Source organism: Passer domesticus, chromosome W, assembly GCF_036417665.1.
Source record: "Passer domesticus isolate bPasDom1 chromosome W, bPasDom1.hap1, whole genome shotgun sequence".
Classification (NCBI taxonomy): Eukaryota; Metazoa; Chordata; class Aves; order Passeriformes; family Passeridae; genus Passer; species Passer domesticus.
The window spans coordinates 46,746,359-46,763,367 of NC_087511.1; the positions used below are offsets into that span (position 1 = coordinate 46,746,359).

The 17,009-nt window shown below is 44.7% G+C and overlaps 1 protein-coding gene across 3 annotated transcripts; it reads right to left on the bottom strand.

The window, feature by feature from the left end:
• Window positions 1-226: 226 nt before the first annotated feature.
• Window positions 227-14,556, bottom strand: LOC135289024 (RNA-binding E3 ubiquitin-protein ligase MEX3C-like). Of its 3 annotated transcripts, XM_064402410.1 has the most exons (3): window positions 13,901-14,556; window positions 10,767-11,049; window positions 228-3,996 (listed from the first exon to the last, which is right to left on the bottom strand). In XM_064402410.1, exons 1-3 carry the CDS (start codon window positions 13,913-13,915, stop codon window positions 3,935-3,937), a joined length of 360 nt encoding a protein of 119 aa, XP_064258480.1. In that variant the 5' UTR covers window positions 13,916-14,556; the 3' UTR covers window positions 228-3,934. The 3 variants fall into 3 exon arrangements, with proteins under 3 accessions (XP_064258479.1, XP_064258480.1, XP_064258478.1); XM_064402409.1 differs by lacking the exon at window positions 13,901-14,556 and having other exon boundaries at window positions 227-7,698; window positions 10,767-11,234; XM_064402408.1 differs by lacking the exon at window positions 13,901-14,556 and having other exon boundaries at window positions 229-3,996; window positions 10,767-11,234.
• Window positions 14,557-17,009: the final 2,453 nt, after the last annotated feature.

A 17,009-nucleotide genomic window follows, 5' to 3' on the forward strand; every position in this document is an offset into this window, starting at 1 on the left:
CCAGCCACAGTTGCCTGTGCTGGCACCTGGTTTCCGCAAGGCATCCTGAGACGTGCGGAATATCGGCAGGCAGCTTGCCACCCCGGGCCACGGGAACCAGGACACGAACAATGGCCTTTCTCCTGAGAAACACAGCTCACCACGATAGGTTCCTGATGTCAGTTTGCAGGAGGCACTTGTCACTGTCCAACCAGCCACACTTGCCTGTGCTGGCACCTGGTTTTCCCAAGGCATCCTGAGACGTGCGGAATATCGGCAGGCAGCTTGCCACCCCGTATTAGGTTCTGTTTTGTCGGGCCAGGGTTTTATGAGCCCTTAAAAGGGAACCTAATACACCAAGGATAGCTTAGCTATTACCTTTGGAGGCAAATAATGAGCAGGATGGCTTCTGCTGCAGTGTTAGAAACAGAAAGGTTTAATAAAAGGAAAAACAATAAACAGAAAATCCGAGCCAGGTACAGACGTCTGATCCTGGTAGAAACACCTTCACAAAAGCCTCGTGGTTCCTTTGTTCTCCCTTTTTCTACCTTATGGCCCAGGCGGGACCTTTTGGCTTCTATCCAATTAGGTGACCCCAAAGTTTTAGTGATGTTTCAGGGGTCCTATAAGGTGGCTTTTCACCTGATCGTTGGGAGAAACTTCTGGGCTTCTCCTATTTTGGGGGACAAAGGCTAGTTTGCCCCTCTCTCATTGGGGGCATCCTCCTACACTCCTTCAACTCACCCTTTACTATACATCTAGAGAGAAAGAGGAGAAAGGAGTATAGATTAGAATGCCAATAATTTTTAAATTTTGTTGCCAATCTTCTATCTTAGCTTTGGTGAAGTGTTTCTCCAGGTAGGCTTCAAGTTTCTGGCTATATATGATTTTTACATAGAGATAGGTTTAACAACTTTTTTATCACAACAATAATTACAGAACTTTTTCAGTGCAAAACTTTCTTGTAAACAATTTTAACTAATGCAAACTTAGAAAACAGTCTTTGCTTCTAGCCGTGGCTCAGTTGTTTGTGCATTCTTCTTCTGGTGCCATCCGCTGCTCTCGGATCGGCTGCACTTGTGGCTTGACATTCTTTGCAGGGATCCATCGAAGACCTGTGTTTGTAGAAATGCATGCAAACCCCCGGCCCCAAGTTACAAGAGGATGGGGTCCTGAAATCTGTCCTGTTTCTGGATCCTTGATGAAGTCTGGTGGTCTTTCCTTGAGCTTTGCCTGACTGGTATTGCTGAAATGTCTGAAAATTGGTGGTACCTGCTCCATAAAAGAATTATTTAAGAAGTTAAAAACATATACAGCTTTATTCAGCCTCTCCATTGTAGAAAGCACTTCTGTCCCCCCTTTCTGTCTTTCCAGTATCATTTTCAATGACCTGTGTGCTCTTTCTACAATAGATTGGCCTGTGGAAGAATGTGGAATACCTGTGGTATGTTTGATACCCCAGGTTTTGAAAAACTCCTGCAGTTTATTAGAAATGTAGGCTGGTCCGTTGTCAGTTTTGACTTCTTGAGGAATACCTAGGGATGCAAATGCTTGTAAGAAATGTTTAATCACATCTCTACTTTTTTCTCCTTGATGTGCAGAAGCAAAAATTGCTCTTGAGAAGGTGTCTATTGATCCATGTATATGTTTGAACCTTGCAAATGACTGATATTGAGTGATATCCATTTGCCATATCTGCAGGCTATTTAAGCCTCGAGGGTTAACTCCTGTTGCTATTGCTGGTATAGCAAATTTCTGGCAATCTGGACATGATTGAACAATTGCTTTTGCCTGATTCTGAGAGATGTTAAACATTCTTACTAAAGCAGGTGCATTTTGAGGACAGAAAGCATGGCTCATTCTGGCTTGTTCAATAACATTAGGAAGCGTGTGCTGGATTGGCATGGCTAACAAATCAGCCATGGCATTGCCCTCTGCTAAGAAACCTGGAAGAGAAGAATGTGAGCGAATGTGCATTACAAAGTAAGGTTCTTGTTGAATGGAAATAAGTAGGATTAACTGTTTGAGCAAACCATATAACTGATCATTAGCAACTTCTTTCAGCAGAGATCCTTCTGCTCTTTCCACCACACCGGCAACGTAAATTGAATCTGTTACTAAATTAAAAGGAAATGTGAATTTTGAAAAAACCCGTACAACTGCTGATAACTCTGTAATCTGTGCAGAACCATCTACTTCCTCAATATCTGATTCCCATTTTTTTGTCTCTGAATTTTGCCAAGCAATCACAGATTTTTAGACTTCCCAGAACCGTCTGTAAAAAATGTGATTGCCTCGAGGGGTGCATGACTTCTTAAAGGCTTATGAATTAATTTTAAGGATGAACTTAATAGCTCAGGTTTGGGACAATTGACTGAAATTTTTCCTGCAAAATTTTCCAAAGCAAATTGCATAACTTCTGAATTTTGAATTAACCATTGTAAGTAGATGGTTGTGACAGGCAGAAAGATTTCTGCAAAATCTCTTCCTGCAAGGGAAAGCATTCGAGATCTAGCCTTGATAATCAATTGTGAAATAATTTCAGGGCAAGTTGTTATAGTTTTACCCAATTGACGCGATAGGAAAACCCACTCTAAGATTATCAGATGGTCCTTCTTCTCTAGATCCCACTGGAATATCAAACCATGAAGCTGTGGACTCTCTCCTAAAACTGCAAACAAAAAAGACAAGTTAGGATTATACCGATGAGCCTGACGTGACTGGATGGCTCTCATCACTTTATCTAAAGCATTTTGAGCTTCTTTGTTGAATTCTTGTGGTGAGTTTAAGGCTGTGTCTCCTCTTAACAAATCTGCCAGAGGAGCCAAGTCCTGATTTGAAATGCCTAGCAGTGGACGAAGCCAATTCAGAGTCCCTACGAGCTGCTGCACTTCATTCAATGTCTTTGGATTTGTCCTTAGCTGGAGTGCCTGAGGAGTTACCGTTTGTTCTGTGATCCTGTATCCTAAATATTTCCAGGGAGGAAGTGTCTGTATTTTTTCTTTTGCTACAGTGAGTCCTGCTTTCTCCACTGCTGAGATGACCTGATCTGTTGTCTCCTGCATTGATGCTTGGTCCTTTGCTGCTACTAAAATATCATCCATGTAATGTAATATCAGAGAATTTGGATATTGTGCACGAACTGAGGAAAGTATTTTTGCAACATACCACTGGCATATACTTGGGGAATTTCTCATTCCTTGTGGAAGAACGAGCCAATGATATCTTTTCAAAGGTGCTTGCTGATTTATGGATGGGATGGAAAATGCAAATCTTGGTGCATCATCTGGATGCAAGGGAATATTGAAAAAACAGTCTTTTAAATCAATAACAGTTAAATTCCAATCTTTTGGAATCATAACAGGAGAAGGTAAACCTGGTTGTAAAGAACCCATTTCTTGAATTACTTTGTTAATTTTTCTGAGATCCTGCAACAACCTCCATTTCCCACTGTTTGGCTTTTTAATTACAAAAACTGGAGTGTTCCAGGGACTAGTAGTTGGAGTTAAGTGACCTTTGGTTAACTGTTCCTGTACTAACTGCTCTAAAGCAGCACGTTTCTCTTCGGGTAAGGGCCACTGGCTGACCCAAATGGGTGTGTTAGATGTCCATGTCAGTTTTAAAGTGTTATGTCCATCAACAGCTTTTGTTAAAATCCAGTTTCTAACCTGAGATGCCATTGTGATAAAATGTCCCGTCCCCAAAGAACAATATCAGCTCCTACAATGAATGGTTTTGTGGTGGCAACACGACCTTCAGGCCCCTCAAATGTGACTGCGTGCAAGCTTCGGAAGCTCTCACAGTGACCACCAATACCTGCCAGCTGATCCAGCGTAGGCATGATGGTCCAGTCCTGTGGCCATTTTGATTTCGATATCAGAGTGACGTCTGCTCCGGTATCTATCAGGCCAACGAGGGTGATGGCTTGGCCGAGGTGCTTCAGGACACAGGTGAGTTAAGGCCGCCCACGGCTGATGTGCCTGGTCCAAGCGATGACAGCTGTGTTGTTCTGTGACTCTGGTAGGAGAAAATCTTGTGCTATGGTTAGTCCTTTGGGTAAAAAGCATGGAGGGTCTGGACACAAAGCTAACACTGTAATTTCCTGTGAACAGGTGATAGATAACACAGTTGGAATGACATAAAAACCTTCTGCATGGGATCTGTTCACTCCCACTATTAAGAACTGACGTGGTTGTGGTTCAGGTCCCAGCTGTCCTGTGGACACTGTGTGAGCAATGGCATTGGTTAGCATCACTGGCTGGGCTGTAGACAGCTCCAGTCTGGTACCTGGGGACACTGTGGTCGGAAGTCCTGCAAAGATGTGCTGCAGTTCTGAACTTGGTGGCCTGTGGTGGTCTCTGGCCTCTGGTACAGTGGTTCTTGTGTCATGGCACGCCACTGCCCCGTGCTGGGCTGCATGTTTCCCGGCAGATGGCACGAACAACCCTGTGCTGGGTGAAAGCTGTTAGTATTGTGACAGAAACCTCTGTATCCACTGTTTCTTGGCAGTGGCCTTCTGCGGGTCCTAGGACATCCCCTTTTAAAATTACCTCTCTGACCACACGAATAGCACGTGTCCCTTGGAATTTGTTGGTTTTCAATTGCACCTTTGAATGCTATTAAAGCTTCTGCTAGAGCTTGTGTTTGCATTTCTACTGCTTTTTCCTGCTGCTTTAGGGTGTTTTCTTGAGCTGTTGTGATGGCACTGGCCAGTACTTCTGCCTGCATGGCTGCTGCATGCTCAGGGGTGCCCAGGCGGTTGCAAGCATCCACTAGCTGTGTCAGGGTGGGCTCAGGATCCTGTGGCAATGTACGTAATACATTTTTGCAGGTTGGTTTTGCATTAGAAATTGCAAGCCGTTTTAATAACTCTTGTCTGGCTCGGTCTATTGGAATCTGCTTTTCTAATGCCATTTTCAAACGGTCCAAAAACTTAATATAAGGCTCATCTATTCCCTGTTTTATTTCTGTGAAATCTAATTCTGGTTTGTTGCCATCAGGAACCTGTAACAAAGCTGGTTTTGCTGCTTCTTTGATATCCTGTAATACTTGTTTACTGAGAGTTCGGGCTTGTATTTGAGGATCTGTATTAGCTCCTTCACCTGAGAGCTGATCTATAGACAAATTTGCAGTGGCTGGAGTTCCTGCATAACCTCTTAAAAGGTCATTTAACAAACGTTTCCATGATAGTTCCCACAGAGAAAATTCTGTTGGGGACAGCAAGGATGTGCACAGCTGTTTTAAATCATGTGGGGTGAATATATTTGCTGTGAAGGTGGCCTGTAATAGGCTTCTGAAATATGCAGAATCTCTACCATACAAACGAGAGGCTTTGCAAATTTCTTTTAACTCAGCAAAATTGATCTGCTGCCAGGTCCCTCTCGGGGCTGGACCTGCTGTATACCTCACAGGAAAAACCTTCAATTTCGATGCAATTTCCCACTCTCCTTCCTGAACTGCATCCTTTCTTATCCTCTGCCAGGTATCTGTGACTCCCTGTGTGTTAAACTCTTCCTTAGATTGTTTGAAATTACATTGTGGAGCATAGGAATAATTTGTTTTGTGTTCCGGCAAGCCCTCGGAGCTGGGCGCCGCCGTTGTTGACAGGGTCAGTTCCGGGGCATCACATCCGGTTCCCACGCTCGGCAGGGAGGGGGCGTGCCGTCCCGGGCTGTGGGAGGGGAGCAGGGGCAGGGACACCGACCGGGCTCAGCCCACAAAAGGGGCATGTCCCTGCTCTGATGGGCAGGAGCTCAGGGACGAGCCACCCAGGGACTCCTGGGAGCCCAAGGAGGATGGCGAGCCACGCCCACGAAGGGCGGAGCTGGGCTCGGGGCTATGATGGAGTCTGCCATGTGCTCCATTGTTCTCAGAATGGATACAATCGGCTCGGCTTTTTTCGATTTTACTGTCAAAATTCACCGATTTCGAACGCCAAAGCAAGGTTTTGAGAGGAGATATAGAGGACTTTGCTCTGGTAGGGTTTCTAGAAGACGGGTTTTGCAGGCAAGCCTGGCCAGGGCTGGTCTGCTCCCCCCTGTCTCGGGATGGGGAAGGTGGGGTGGGCGGGGGGGCAGCTGGCCTGGCTACCTCCCGGCCTCTCCACCGGGGTTTCTCGGCTGGCATAAAGGAAGGTTTTGGGGTCCCCTCAGAACTTCGCTTTCTCCTGTCTTCTCTGTCCTGCTGCCTGCATTCTGCCCTGTCCCTGATCTTTGCTTGCTTTTGTGCGTTCTTTGCTTGCTTTTCACTTTCCGTTGTTACAAATTTTAACACTGTCCTGAATATTGGACGCAGCTTTAAGTTGGACTTCTTATTCTTTTCCATGTTATATAATTTCAGTCCAACTGAATCCCAGAAGTCTGGATCAAGTTTCTGAGACATATCTGAGTTTGGGAACTCTGTTAAGACCCATTTTACAAGCTTTTTAAGCTGGTTTTTGTCAAACTGAATATCTTGGATTTCTAACTTATAATTAAAATACAAAAAAAATTCCTGCTCAGCTACTGACAACCGATTCCCCATGGTGAAACTCACCGAGTCTTCTGGCTGTCCTTCTTGGTATAAACTTTTCCCCGGTTCTGGCTGCAACAAAGTTTCAGCTTGGCCGATCCGCAGAGCTCTCTGAGGTTGCGTGTTGCATGCTCCAGTCCCGTCTCCGGTTACAGCCTCTTCTTCACCGGTATGAGGCTTTGATTTGAGATTCCCTCTAAACCTCAAATCTGTTCTGAGTTTTCTTTTTTAACGCAACAAAAAACTCAGATGCAGGCCTGCTTCCCCAAAAACGCAAATACCAAGGAAAAATTTCCTATTTTGATTGAGGTAATCAAAAAGTCCCTAGACCATCTTCCTCAATATGAGAAATTCTGTCCGGGTGCCACGTATTAGGTTCTGTTTCGTCGGGCCAGGGTTTTATGAGCCCTTAAAAGGGAACCTAATACACCAAGGATAGCTTAGCTATTACCTTTGGAGGCAAATAATGAGCAGGATGGATTCTGTTGCAGTGTTAGAAACAGAAAGGTTTAATAAAAGGAAAAACAATAAACAGAAAATCCAAGCCAGGTACAGAGGTCTGATCCTGGTAGAAACACCTTCACAAAAGCCTCGTGGTTCCTTTGTTCTCCCTTTTTCTACCTTATGGCCCAGGCGGGACCTTTTGGCTTCTATCCAATTAGGTGACCCCAAAGTTTTAGTGATGTTTCAGGGGTCCTATAAGGTGGCTTTTCACCTGATCGTTGGGAGAAACTTCTGGGCTTCTCCTATTTTGGGGGACAAAGGCTAGTTTGCCACTCTGTCATTAGGGGGCATTCTCCTACACTCCTTCAACCCCGGGCCACGGGAACCAGGAGAGGAACAATGGCCTTTCCCCAGAGAAACAGAACTCACCGCCCAGTTTCCCGATGTCAGTTTGCAGGAGGCACTTGGCACTGTCAAACCAGCCACAGTTGCCTGTGCTGGCACCTTGTGTCTTGGAGGCATCCTGAGACATTCAGAATTTCAGAATGCAGCCGGCCACTGCATGCCAGCGGGCCCTGGACACGAACGATGGCTTTTCCTCTGAGAAACAAAACTCACCAGGCCAGGTTCCTGAGGTCAGTTTGCAGGAGGCACTTGGCACTGTCAAATTCACCACACTTGCCTGTGGTGGCGCCTTGCTTCTGGGATATATATTGAGACGTCCAGAATTTCAACACACAGCAGGTCATTGCAGGCCACCTGGCGCTGGAAAAGAACAATGGCCTTTCCCCAGAGAAACAAAACTCGCCAAGCAAGGTTCCTGATGTCAGTTTCCTGAAGGCACTTGGCACTGTCCAACCAGCCACAGTTGCCTGTGCTGGTACCTTGCTTCCGCAAGGCATCCTGAGATGTGCGGAATTTCGGCAGGTAGCTTGCCACTCCGGGCCACGGGAACCAGGACACGAACAATGGCCTTTCCTCTGAGAAACAGAACTCACCAGGCCAGGTTCCTGATGTCAGTTTGCAGGAGGCACTTGGCACTGTCTATCCAGCCACAGTTGCCAGTGGTGGCACCTTGCTTCTGACTGGTATATTGGGACGTTCGGAATTTCAGCAAGCACCAGACCGAGGGGTGGATTTAACTATGGACAGTATTTTTCTGGTTATCCATGACTGTGAGACGTGTGCTGCCATGAAGCAGGCCAAGTGAGTGAAGCCCCTATGGTATGGTGAGCCGTGGTCCAAGTACAAGTATGGAGAGGCCTGGCAGATTGACTACATCACACTGCCCCAGACACGCCAAGGCAAGCGCTACGTGCTCACAATGGTAGAGGCCACCACGGGATGGTTGGAAACCTACCCTGTGCCTCATGCTACTGCCTGTAGCACCATCCTGGGCCTTGAAAAGCAAGTCCTTTGGAGGCATGGTATCCCTGAGAGTACTGAGTCAGACAATGGGACTCATTTCAAGAACAACCTTATCAACACCTGGGCTAGGGAACATGGCATTGAGTGGGTGTACCATTTCCCCTACCATGCACCAGCTGCAGGCAAAGTGGAGAGGCACAATGGACTATTAAAAACCCAGCTGAAAGTGCTTGGTGGGGGATCTTTCAAAAATTGGGAGCAGCATTTAGCAAAGGCCACCTGGTTAGTTAACACGTGAGGTACCACCAACCGAGCAGGTCCTGCCCAGTCTGAGTCCCTGAATATAACAGATGGAGATAAAGTCCCAGTGGCCCATGTCACAGGTTTGTTGGGGAAGACAGTGTGGATCAATTCTGCCTCGAGTACAGACAAACCCATTTGTGGGGTTGTCTTTGCTCAGGGACCAGGTTGAACATGGTGGATAATGCAGAGAGATGGAGCAACATGATGTGTACCTCAGGGAGATCTGATTGTAGGGTGAGGATGAGTATAGCTTGTAATTTTGGGGAGGAACAGATGGAAGTTTTTACGTCAATAAAATGCATGATGTTTGGTAGTTTGTTGACGATATGGGGATAAGGGGTGGAATGTCCTAGGGTGAGGTTATGATGCTTGTATCCCCAGTCGTGTGTTCTGTTAGTGCTGGATATTATGTACTGTGCCTTCAAGACTGGCTCTGAAGAGCAAGGTTTGTTTTGGTTTGTTATCAGCCTGCTCCCCCACGGCTGGCGGGACAGAGAGACGGGGCAGTACATAGTGCGGCTTTGGCTTTTTGCTTTGCTTTGTGCTGCTTGCTTTGCTCTTGCTCCTGCTTCGCTCCTGCTTTGCTCCCGCTCTGCTTTTGCTTTTTTTTTGCTTCTGTTAGTTGGTTTAGCTAAGCGGTCCAGATTTTTCCCTGGTCTGTTTTTCCCTTCCCTTTTTGGAACCATTCAAACCTGCTCTGGACTGGGACCTGGGAAACACCAAGAGTTTACATCTTGTGGCTGCAGCAGCTATCCCCAGCACCAGAGGGAGCAACAACAGAGTGACCACTCCCAGGAAAGACTTTCTGAATTTGTCATCCTTTTCAGATCGGTGAAAGTGTTGTCATCTGGTATTGTTCATTTTGTGTGCTGGGGGTGTTTTGCTTGTTAAATAAACAGGTTCTTTCCACTTCTGTCCGAGGAATCCTTCCCGAACCAGTGGGGGGAAGGGCTGTGTGGGTTTGCTTTCTGGGGGGGGCCCCTTGGGAAGTTTTCTCCCAGGTTTGCCCAAATCCAGGACAATGACACACACACACAGTGATACAATCCATCATTGCACACACACAGTGACACAATCCTTCATTGCACACAGACAGGCCAGGTTTAGGGGCAGACAGGCCGGGTTTAGGGACACACAGGCCAGGTTTAGGGACACACAGGCCGGGTTTAGGGACAGACAGGCCGGGTCTGTCCCTACTTAAGGGTTAATTGGAGACAGAAAGGTCCCACCCCGGTTGTGAGGGGACAGGAGGATCCCAAAATGGGGGGAAGAGGAGAAGGGGTCAGGACCCTCAGGGGGTGAGGATGAGGGGACAGAAAAGGAGGTGAAGATGAAGGTCCCACCCCGAGCTGTGAGGGGACAGGAGGGTCCCCATGATGGGAGGAAGAGGAAGAGGAGGGTCCCTCACGGGGAGGAGACACAGGAAGGTCCCACCCAGGTATGAGGGTCCCAAAAATGGCGGGATGAGCTGAAACAGGAGCCAGCCCTCAGGAGATGAAGATGAGGGTCCCACCCAGGTATGAGGGTCCCAAAAATGGCCGGAAGAGCTGAACAGGACCTGACCCTCAGGAGATGAAGATGAGGGTCCCATCCTGGGGTGTGAGGGGACAGGAGGGTCCCAAAATGGCGGGAAGAGGAGAAGCAGGTAAGGAACTTCAGGGGATGACGATGAGGGTCCCACCCCGACCTTGAGGGTCCCAAAAATGGCGGGAAGAGCTGAAACAGGAGCCAGCCCTCAGGGGGTGAAGATGAGGGTCCTACCCTAGCCCTGAGGGTCCCAAAAATGGTGGGAAGAGCTGAAGGAGGAGCCAGCCCTGAGGGGGTGAAGATGAGGGTCCCACCTTGGGTCTGAAGGTCCCAAAAATGGCAGGAAGAGCTGAAACAGGACCCAGCCCTCAGGAGATGAAGATCCCACCTTGGGGTGTGAGGGGACAGGAGGGTCCCAAAATGGCGGGAAGAGGAGAAGGGGGTCAGGACCCTCAGGGGGTGAGGATGAGGGTCCCACCTTGGGGTGTGAGGGGACAGGAGGGGCCCCATGATGGGAGGAAGAGGAAGAGGAGGGTCCCTCACGGGGAGGAGACACAGGAAGGTCCCACCCAGGTATGAGGGTCCCAAAAATGGCGGGAGAAGCTGAAGCGCCGCCATTATCGCCCCTCACTCACCCTGGCGCCCCACGATCTCGGCCACATGCTCGGAGCTGGGCACGGCCACGCACTCGGTGGTGTTGACGCTTTTCCTTCGGGGCAGCGCCGCCTGCTCGCCTCCCGCAGCCCCGGCATCGCCGTAGGTGCGCGGCAGCATCGCCGCCATCATCCCCCGGCCGCCCGCAACATCGAGGCCGCGCGGTAGCAGCGCCGGCAACAACAGCGCGGCTTCCTCGTCCTCATCCTCCCTCAGCTCCGCCTCGCCGCCATCATCCTCCTCCTCCTCCTCCTCCGCGCCGGGCTGCGGGAGGCCGAGTCCTTGCAGGCGCTGCTGGAGGAGCAGCAGCGCCGGCTCGGCGGCCTCGTTGGCCTCGGCGGCTCCGCTCGGCATGGCGCTGGCGGCTACGAGAGCGGAGCCGCCATGGCCGGGGCTGAGCGGCGGGGCCGAGGCTCAGCGCGGCGCGGCGGCCATGGCGGCGGAAGCGGAGGGGGAAGGAGAGGCGTGATTGGCTGAGGAGAGGATGGGGCGGGGTTTGGTGATGATTGACAGGGCACGCCCCGCGTTTTGAGCGGTTTCATTGGTTAGGTAGAGAGAAGCGGGCTGTCAATCACTCTTAAGCCACGCCCCGCACTCCTTGTGTTCTTATTGGCTGATCAAAGAAGGGGCGTGGCTTTAGAGTGATTGACAGGTGAGGCGTGAGGGAGAAGGATTTTTTGGGGATTTTAATCCAATTTTCGGGATTTTAATCCAATTTTTGGGATTTTAATCCCGATTTTTTTTGGGATTTCTATCATCATCCCTTTCCCAATCCTTATGGCGGTTGGAATCTCAAAAATTTCCATTAATATCTCCCCAAAAATTCCAAAAACTTGGGTTAGAATCCTCAAAAAAGCGGGATTGGAAGACAAAAATCCGGATTTGGATCCCAAAAAAAAAAAAAAATCAGGATGGAAATCCTCAAAAAAATCAGGATTAGATCCTTGAAATTTGGGTTATAATGCCAAAAGTGGCCCAAAAGACCCCAAAAAATCCCAAAGTGATTCAAAAGAGTCCAAAAAGGGACCAAAAGAGACCAAAAAAGGGCCAAAAATGCCCTAAAAATGCAGCAAAAATGGTTAAAAAAAAAACCAAAAAAAGCCCAAAAATGCCCTTAAAAACACCAAAAAAATGCCCCCAAAATGGCCCAAAAATTCCAAAAAAATCTCCCCAAAAATTCCCCAGGAATCTCCAAAAATCCCCCAGAAATTCCCCAAAAAATAATAAAAAATCCAAAAAAAGCTCCCTTAAAAATCCCAAAAAATCCAGCAAAAAATCCCCCCCAAAATCCCTAATATTTTGGGATTCTTTGGGGATTTTATGAGGATTGTTGGGGGTATTTTTTGGAATTTTTTGGAAATTTTTTTTATTTTTTTGGGGAATTTTTTTATTTTTTTGAGATTTTGGGGGGATTTTGGGGATTTTTTTAATTTTTAAAATATTTTTGGGGATTTTTGGGGGAAATTTTTGACATTTTTTAGGGATTTTTGGGGGAAAATTGTGGGATTTTTTGACATATGTTTTGGATTTTTTGGGGAATTTTTGGAGGTTTTTAATTTTTTTTTAATTTTTTGGCGGATTTTGTGGGGGATTTTTGATTTTTTTCAGGTATTTTTAATTATTTTTTTGAGGACGTTTTGGGAATTTTGGAGGATTTTTTTTTTTGGGAATTTTTAAAAATATTTTTGAGGATGTTTTGGGGAATTTTTTTTGGAATTGGGGATTTTTTGGAATTTATTTTTTTGCGATTTTTTGGGGGATTTTTAGGGCGTTTTTGGGGTTTTTTTGGGGCATTTTTTCGACCTTTTTAGGGCATTTTTGGGAGCATTTTTGGGCTCTTTTTTCCCCTTTTTTGAGGAATTTTTTCCCCCTTTTGGGACAAATTTAGGACATTTTTTATGGAGTTTTGGGGTTTTTTTCGGCCCTTTTTGGGGCATTTTTAGGGCAGTTTTTGTGGTATTTTAGGGAATTTTTGGGTCTCTTTTGGGGTGAAAAAAATGGAGAAAAAATTTTGAAAAAATAGGGGAAAAATCCCGATTTTTTTCTCCTCCTTTGGATCCATCCCAAAATCCCGGAATTCCCACCGGGATTCCCCAAATGTGGCAGGATTTGGATAAATTTCCATAAATCTGCATTGATTTACACACATTTGAATTTATTTGCATAAATTGGTGAGAGTGGGGTTTGTTTGGAATGGGAATATTTTGGAGGGGAAAATTGGGGAAAAATGGGGGGAAATTGGCAAAAATTCGGGGAAAAATGGGGGAAATTGAGGAAAAAAATGGGGGGAAAATGGGGAAAAAGCTGGAAAAAATGGGGGAAAATTATGGGGAAAATTAAGTAAAAATGTGGGGTAAATGGGGAAAAATTGGGGGAAAATGTGGAAGAAATGGGGAAAAAATTGGGGAAATATGGGGGGGAAATTGCATAAAAATGGGGGGAAAAAACTGGAAATTTTGGGACAAAATGAGGGAAAAATGGGGGGAAAATGGGGAAAAATTGGGGAAAAAATAGGAAAAAATGGGAATAAAATGGGGGAAAATTGAGGAAAAATTGGGGGGAAAATGGGGAATAAAGGGGAATAAAATGGCAGAAAAATTCAGGGAAAAATAGGGGGAAAGTGGAAGAAAAGGGGGGGAAAATCTGGGAAAATTGGGTAAAAAATTAGGGGAAAATGGGGAAAAATGGGGAAAAATAAAGAAAAAATGGGGAAAAACTGGGGGGAAAGTGAGGAAATATTGGGTAAAAATGAGGGGAAAATGGGGAAAAAATGAGAATAAAGTGGGGGAAAATTGAGGAAAAATTGGGGGAAATTTGGGGAATAAAATTGCGGAAAATTGGGGAAAAATTAGGAAAAAATGGGAATAAAATGGGGGAAATTTGAGGAAAAATTGGGGGAAAATTGGGGAATAAAGGGGAATAAAATGGCGGAAAATGGGGAAAAATTGAGAAAAAATGGGAAAAAATTGGGAAAAAATAGGAAACATCTAAAACCCTTAAAAATCCCCAAAAAAGTTGATTTATTCCCCTTCCCCCCCCTTTTCCCCTCAGGAACCGCAGGGGGCGCTCGGCAGCCGCTCCCTCCCCCTCCGTTCCCGTTTATTCCCATTTTTACCTCTTTTTTTCCCATTTTTTCCTTTTTTTCCCCACATTTTCCCCTCAGAATTCCTTGGGATTTCTCGCCTGACTTGCCGCAGATGCTGAAGAGGATTTAGAAGAGAAAAATTCAGTTTTTTGAGGGGGTTTTTTTAAAGGGTTTTGGGAGGGTTTTGTTCGCGTGAGGGGAGGGATCTGTCCGTGGTGCCGGAGGGTTGAACGCGCGAGAAAAATCGGATTTTTCACCCCAAAATTCACCGTTTTCACCCCAAAAAAATCCTGATTTTTAAGCCTCAAAGTGCCCACAACCATCTCCCAAAATTGCAGGGATTTAACCCCAAAAAATCCGATTTTTAACCCCCAAATTCCCATTCCTTTGCCCTTCCAGGACCCAAGAAATCCCCATTTTTAACTAAAAAATCACCTTTTTTTTCCCCCAAAATCCCGATTTTTAACCCCAAAAATTCAGGGATTCCTCCCTAAAAATTCCTGGATCCATCCCCCAAAATTGCGGGGATTTAACCCCAAAAAACCCGATTTTTAACCCAAAAATCCGGATTTTTTTTTTCCCCCTTCCAGGACCCATTTTTAACCCAAAAATTCCCGATTTTACCCCCAATATCGCGATTTTTTACGCCCAAAATTCAGAGATTCATCTCTAAAAATCCCGGACTCCATCCCCAAAATTGCCGTGACTTAACCCCAAAAAATCCAATTTTTAACCCCAAAAATCCCATCATTTTGCCCTTCCAGGACCCAAAACCTCCCCATTTTTAACCCCAAAATTCCCGATTTTTTTCCCCAAAATCCCGATTTTTAACCCCAAAATTCCCATGATCCATCCCCCAAAATTGGAGCGTTTAACCCCCAAAAATCCCATTTTTAACCCAAAAAACCCGACTTTTTCCCCTTCCAGGACCCAAAAGTCCCGATGTTTAACCCAAAATTTCCCGGATTTTAACCCAAAAAATCCCAGATTTTAACCCTAAAAATCCCAACATTTTCCCCTTTTCAGACCCAAAAATTCCGATTTTTAACCCCAAAATTCCCATTCTTTTGCCCTTCCAGGACCCAAAAGTCCCGATTTTTAACCCAATATTTACCGGATTATAACCATAAAAAATCCCGATTTTTAGCCCCAAAAATTCAGGGATTTATCCCTAAAAATCCTGGATTCCATCCCCAAAAATTCCAATTTTTAATCCCAAAAATTCCAATTTTTAACCCAAAAATCCCAATTTTTTTCCCCTTCCAGGACCCCAAAAATCCCAATTTTTTAAACCAAAATCCCCGATTTTTAACCCAAAAATCCCTGGATCCATCCCCCAAAATTCCCAATTTTTAACCCCATAAATTCCAAATTTTAACCCAAAAAATCCCAATTTTTTTCCCCTTCCAGGACCCAAAAAAAAATCCCCATTTTTAACCCCAAAATCCCCGACTTTTCCCCCAAAATTCCCATTTTTTATTCCAAAAATCCCTGGATCCATCCCCTAAAATTAACAATTTTTAACCCCAAAAATTCCAATTTTTAACCCAAAAATCCCGATTTTTTTTTTTCCCCTTCCAGGACCCAAAAAATCCCAATTTTTTAACCCCAAAAATCCCCGATTTTTTTCCCCAAAAATCTCTATTTTTAACCCAAAAATCCCTGGATCCATCCCCCAAAATTCCCAATTTTTAAACCCAAAAATTCCACTTTTTAACCCCAAAAATTCCAAATTTTAACCCAAAAATCCCATATTTTTTTTCCCCTTACAGGACCTAAAAATCCCCATTTTTAACCCCAAATTGCCAATTTTTAACTCCAAAATTCCCAATTTTTCACCCCAAAATTCCAGAGATTTCCCACCAAAATTCCGGGGATTTTGGCGAATTTTTTGTGGATTTTTTGGGAAATTTTTGGGAATTTTTTTTTTAATTTTTTGGGGAATCTTAGATTTTTGGGGAATTTTTAAAGTATTTTTGTTTAATTTTGGGGGGAAATTTTGGGGATTTTCAGGAAATTTTTTAGGATTTTTTTGGATTTTTGGGGGGAAATTTTTGGGAATTATGGGGGGAATTTTTAAAATTTTTGGGGGATTTTTTGAGGATTTTTTGGGGATTTTTTGGGGATTTTGGGGGGATTTTTTTTATATTTGGGATATTTTTGGGATTTTTTTGGGACTTTTTTGGATATTTTTAGGATTTTTTGGGGATTTTTGGGAAATTTTTGGGGACTTTTTTTGGATTTTTTGAAGGATTTTTGGGGAATTTTTTTTTTGTTTCTTTTGGGATATTTTTTGTCATTTTTTGGGGACTTTTTTGGATATTTTTGGGAATTTTTGGGGATTTTTTGGGGATACTTTTGAGGATTTTAAAAAATTTTTCGGGAATTTTGTGGATAATTTTTTGGGGAATTTTATTTGGATTTTTGGGATTTTTTGAGGATTTTTTGGGGATTTTTTTATTTTTTATGGGATTTTTGGGATAATTTTTGGAATTTTGGGGGGATTTTTTGGGGATTTTTAATGGGATTTTTGGGGATTTTTTGGGGGATTTTATGGGATATTTTTTGGGATTTTTGTGGAAATTTTGGGGGGATTTTTTGGGAAATTTTTGGGATTTGGGGGGGATTTTCCGGGGATTTTTTGGGGGATTTTTTTCGGGATTTTTGGGGACTTTTTTGGGATTTTTTTGGGGAATGTTGGAGATTCTTTTGGGATTTTTTGAGGATTTTTTCGGAATTTTTGGGGGTTTTTTTGGGATTTTTCGGGGATTTTTTTTGGGATATTTTTGGGAATTTGGGGGGGGGTGGGAATTTTTTGGGGTTTTTTGGGATTTTTTGGGCGATTTTTTGGGGAATTTTTGGGATATTTTTGGGACTTTTCTGTGATTTTTTGGGGGGAATTTTTTTGGTCTTTTTGGGGATTTTTTTGGGCGGAGATTTTTTTGGGGAATTTTTTGGTTTTTGGTGGGATTTTTTGGGACTTTTTTGGGACTTTTTGGATTTTTTTGGGATTTTTTGGGATTTTTTTTATTTTTGGGGGATTTTTTTGGGAATGTTTTTGGGATTTTTTGGGGAATTTTGGGGGTTTTTTGGGGAATTTTGGGGATTTTTTTTAATATTTGGAATTTTTTGGGAATTT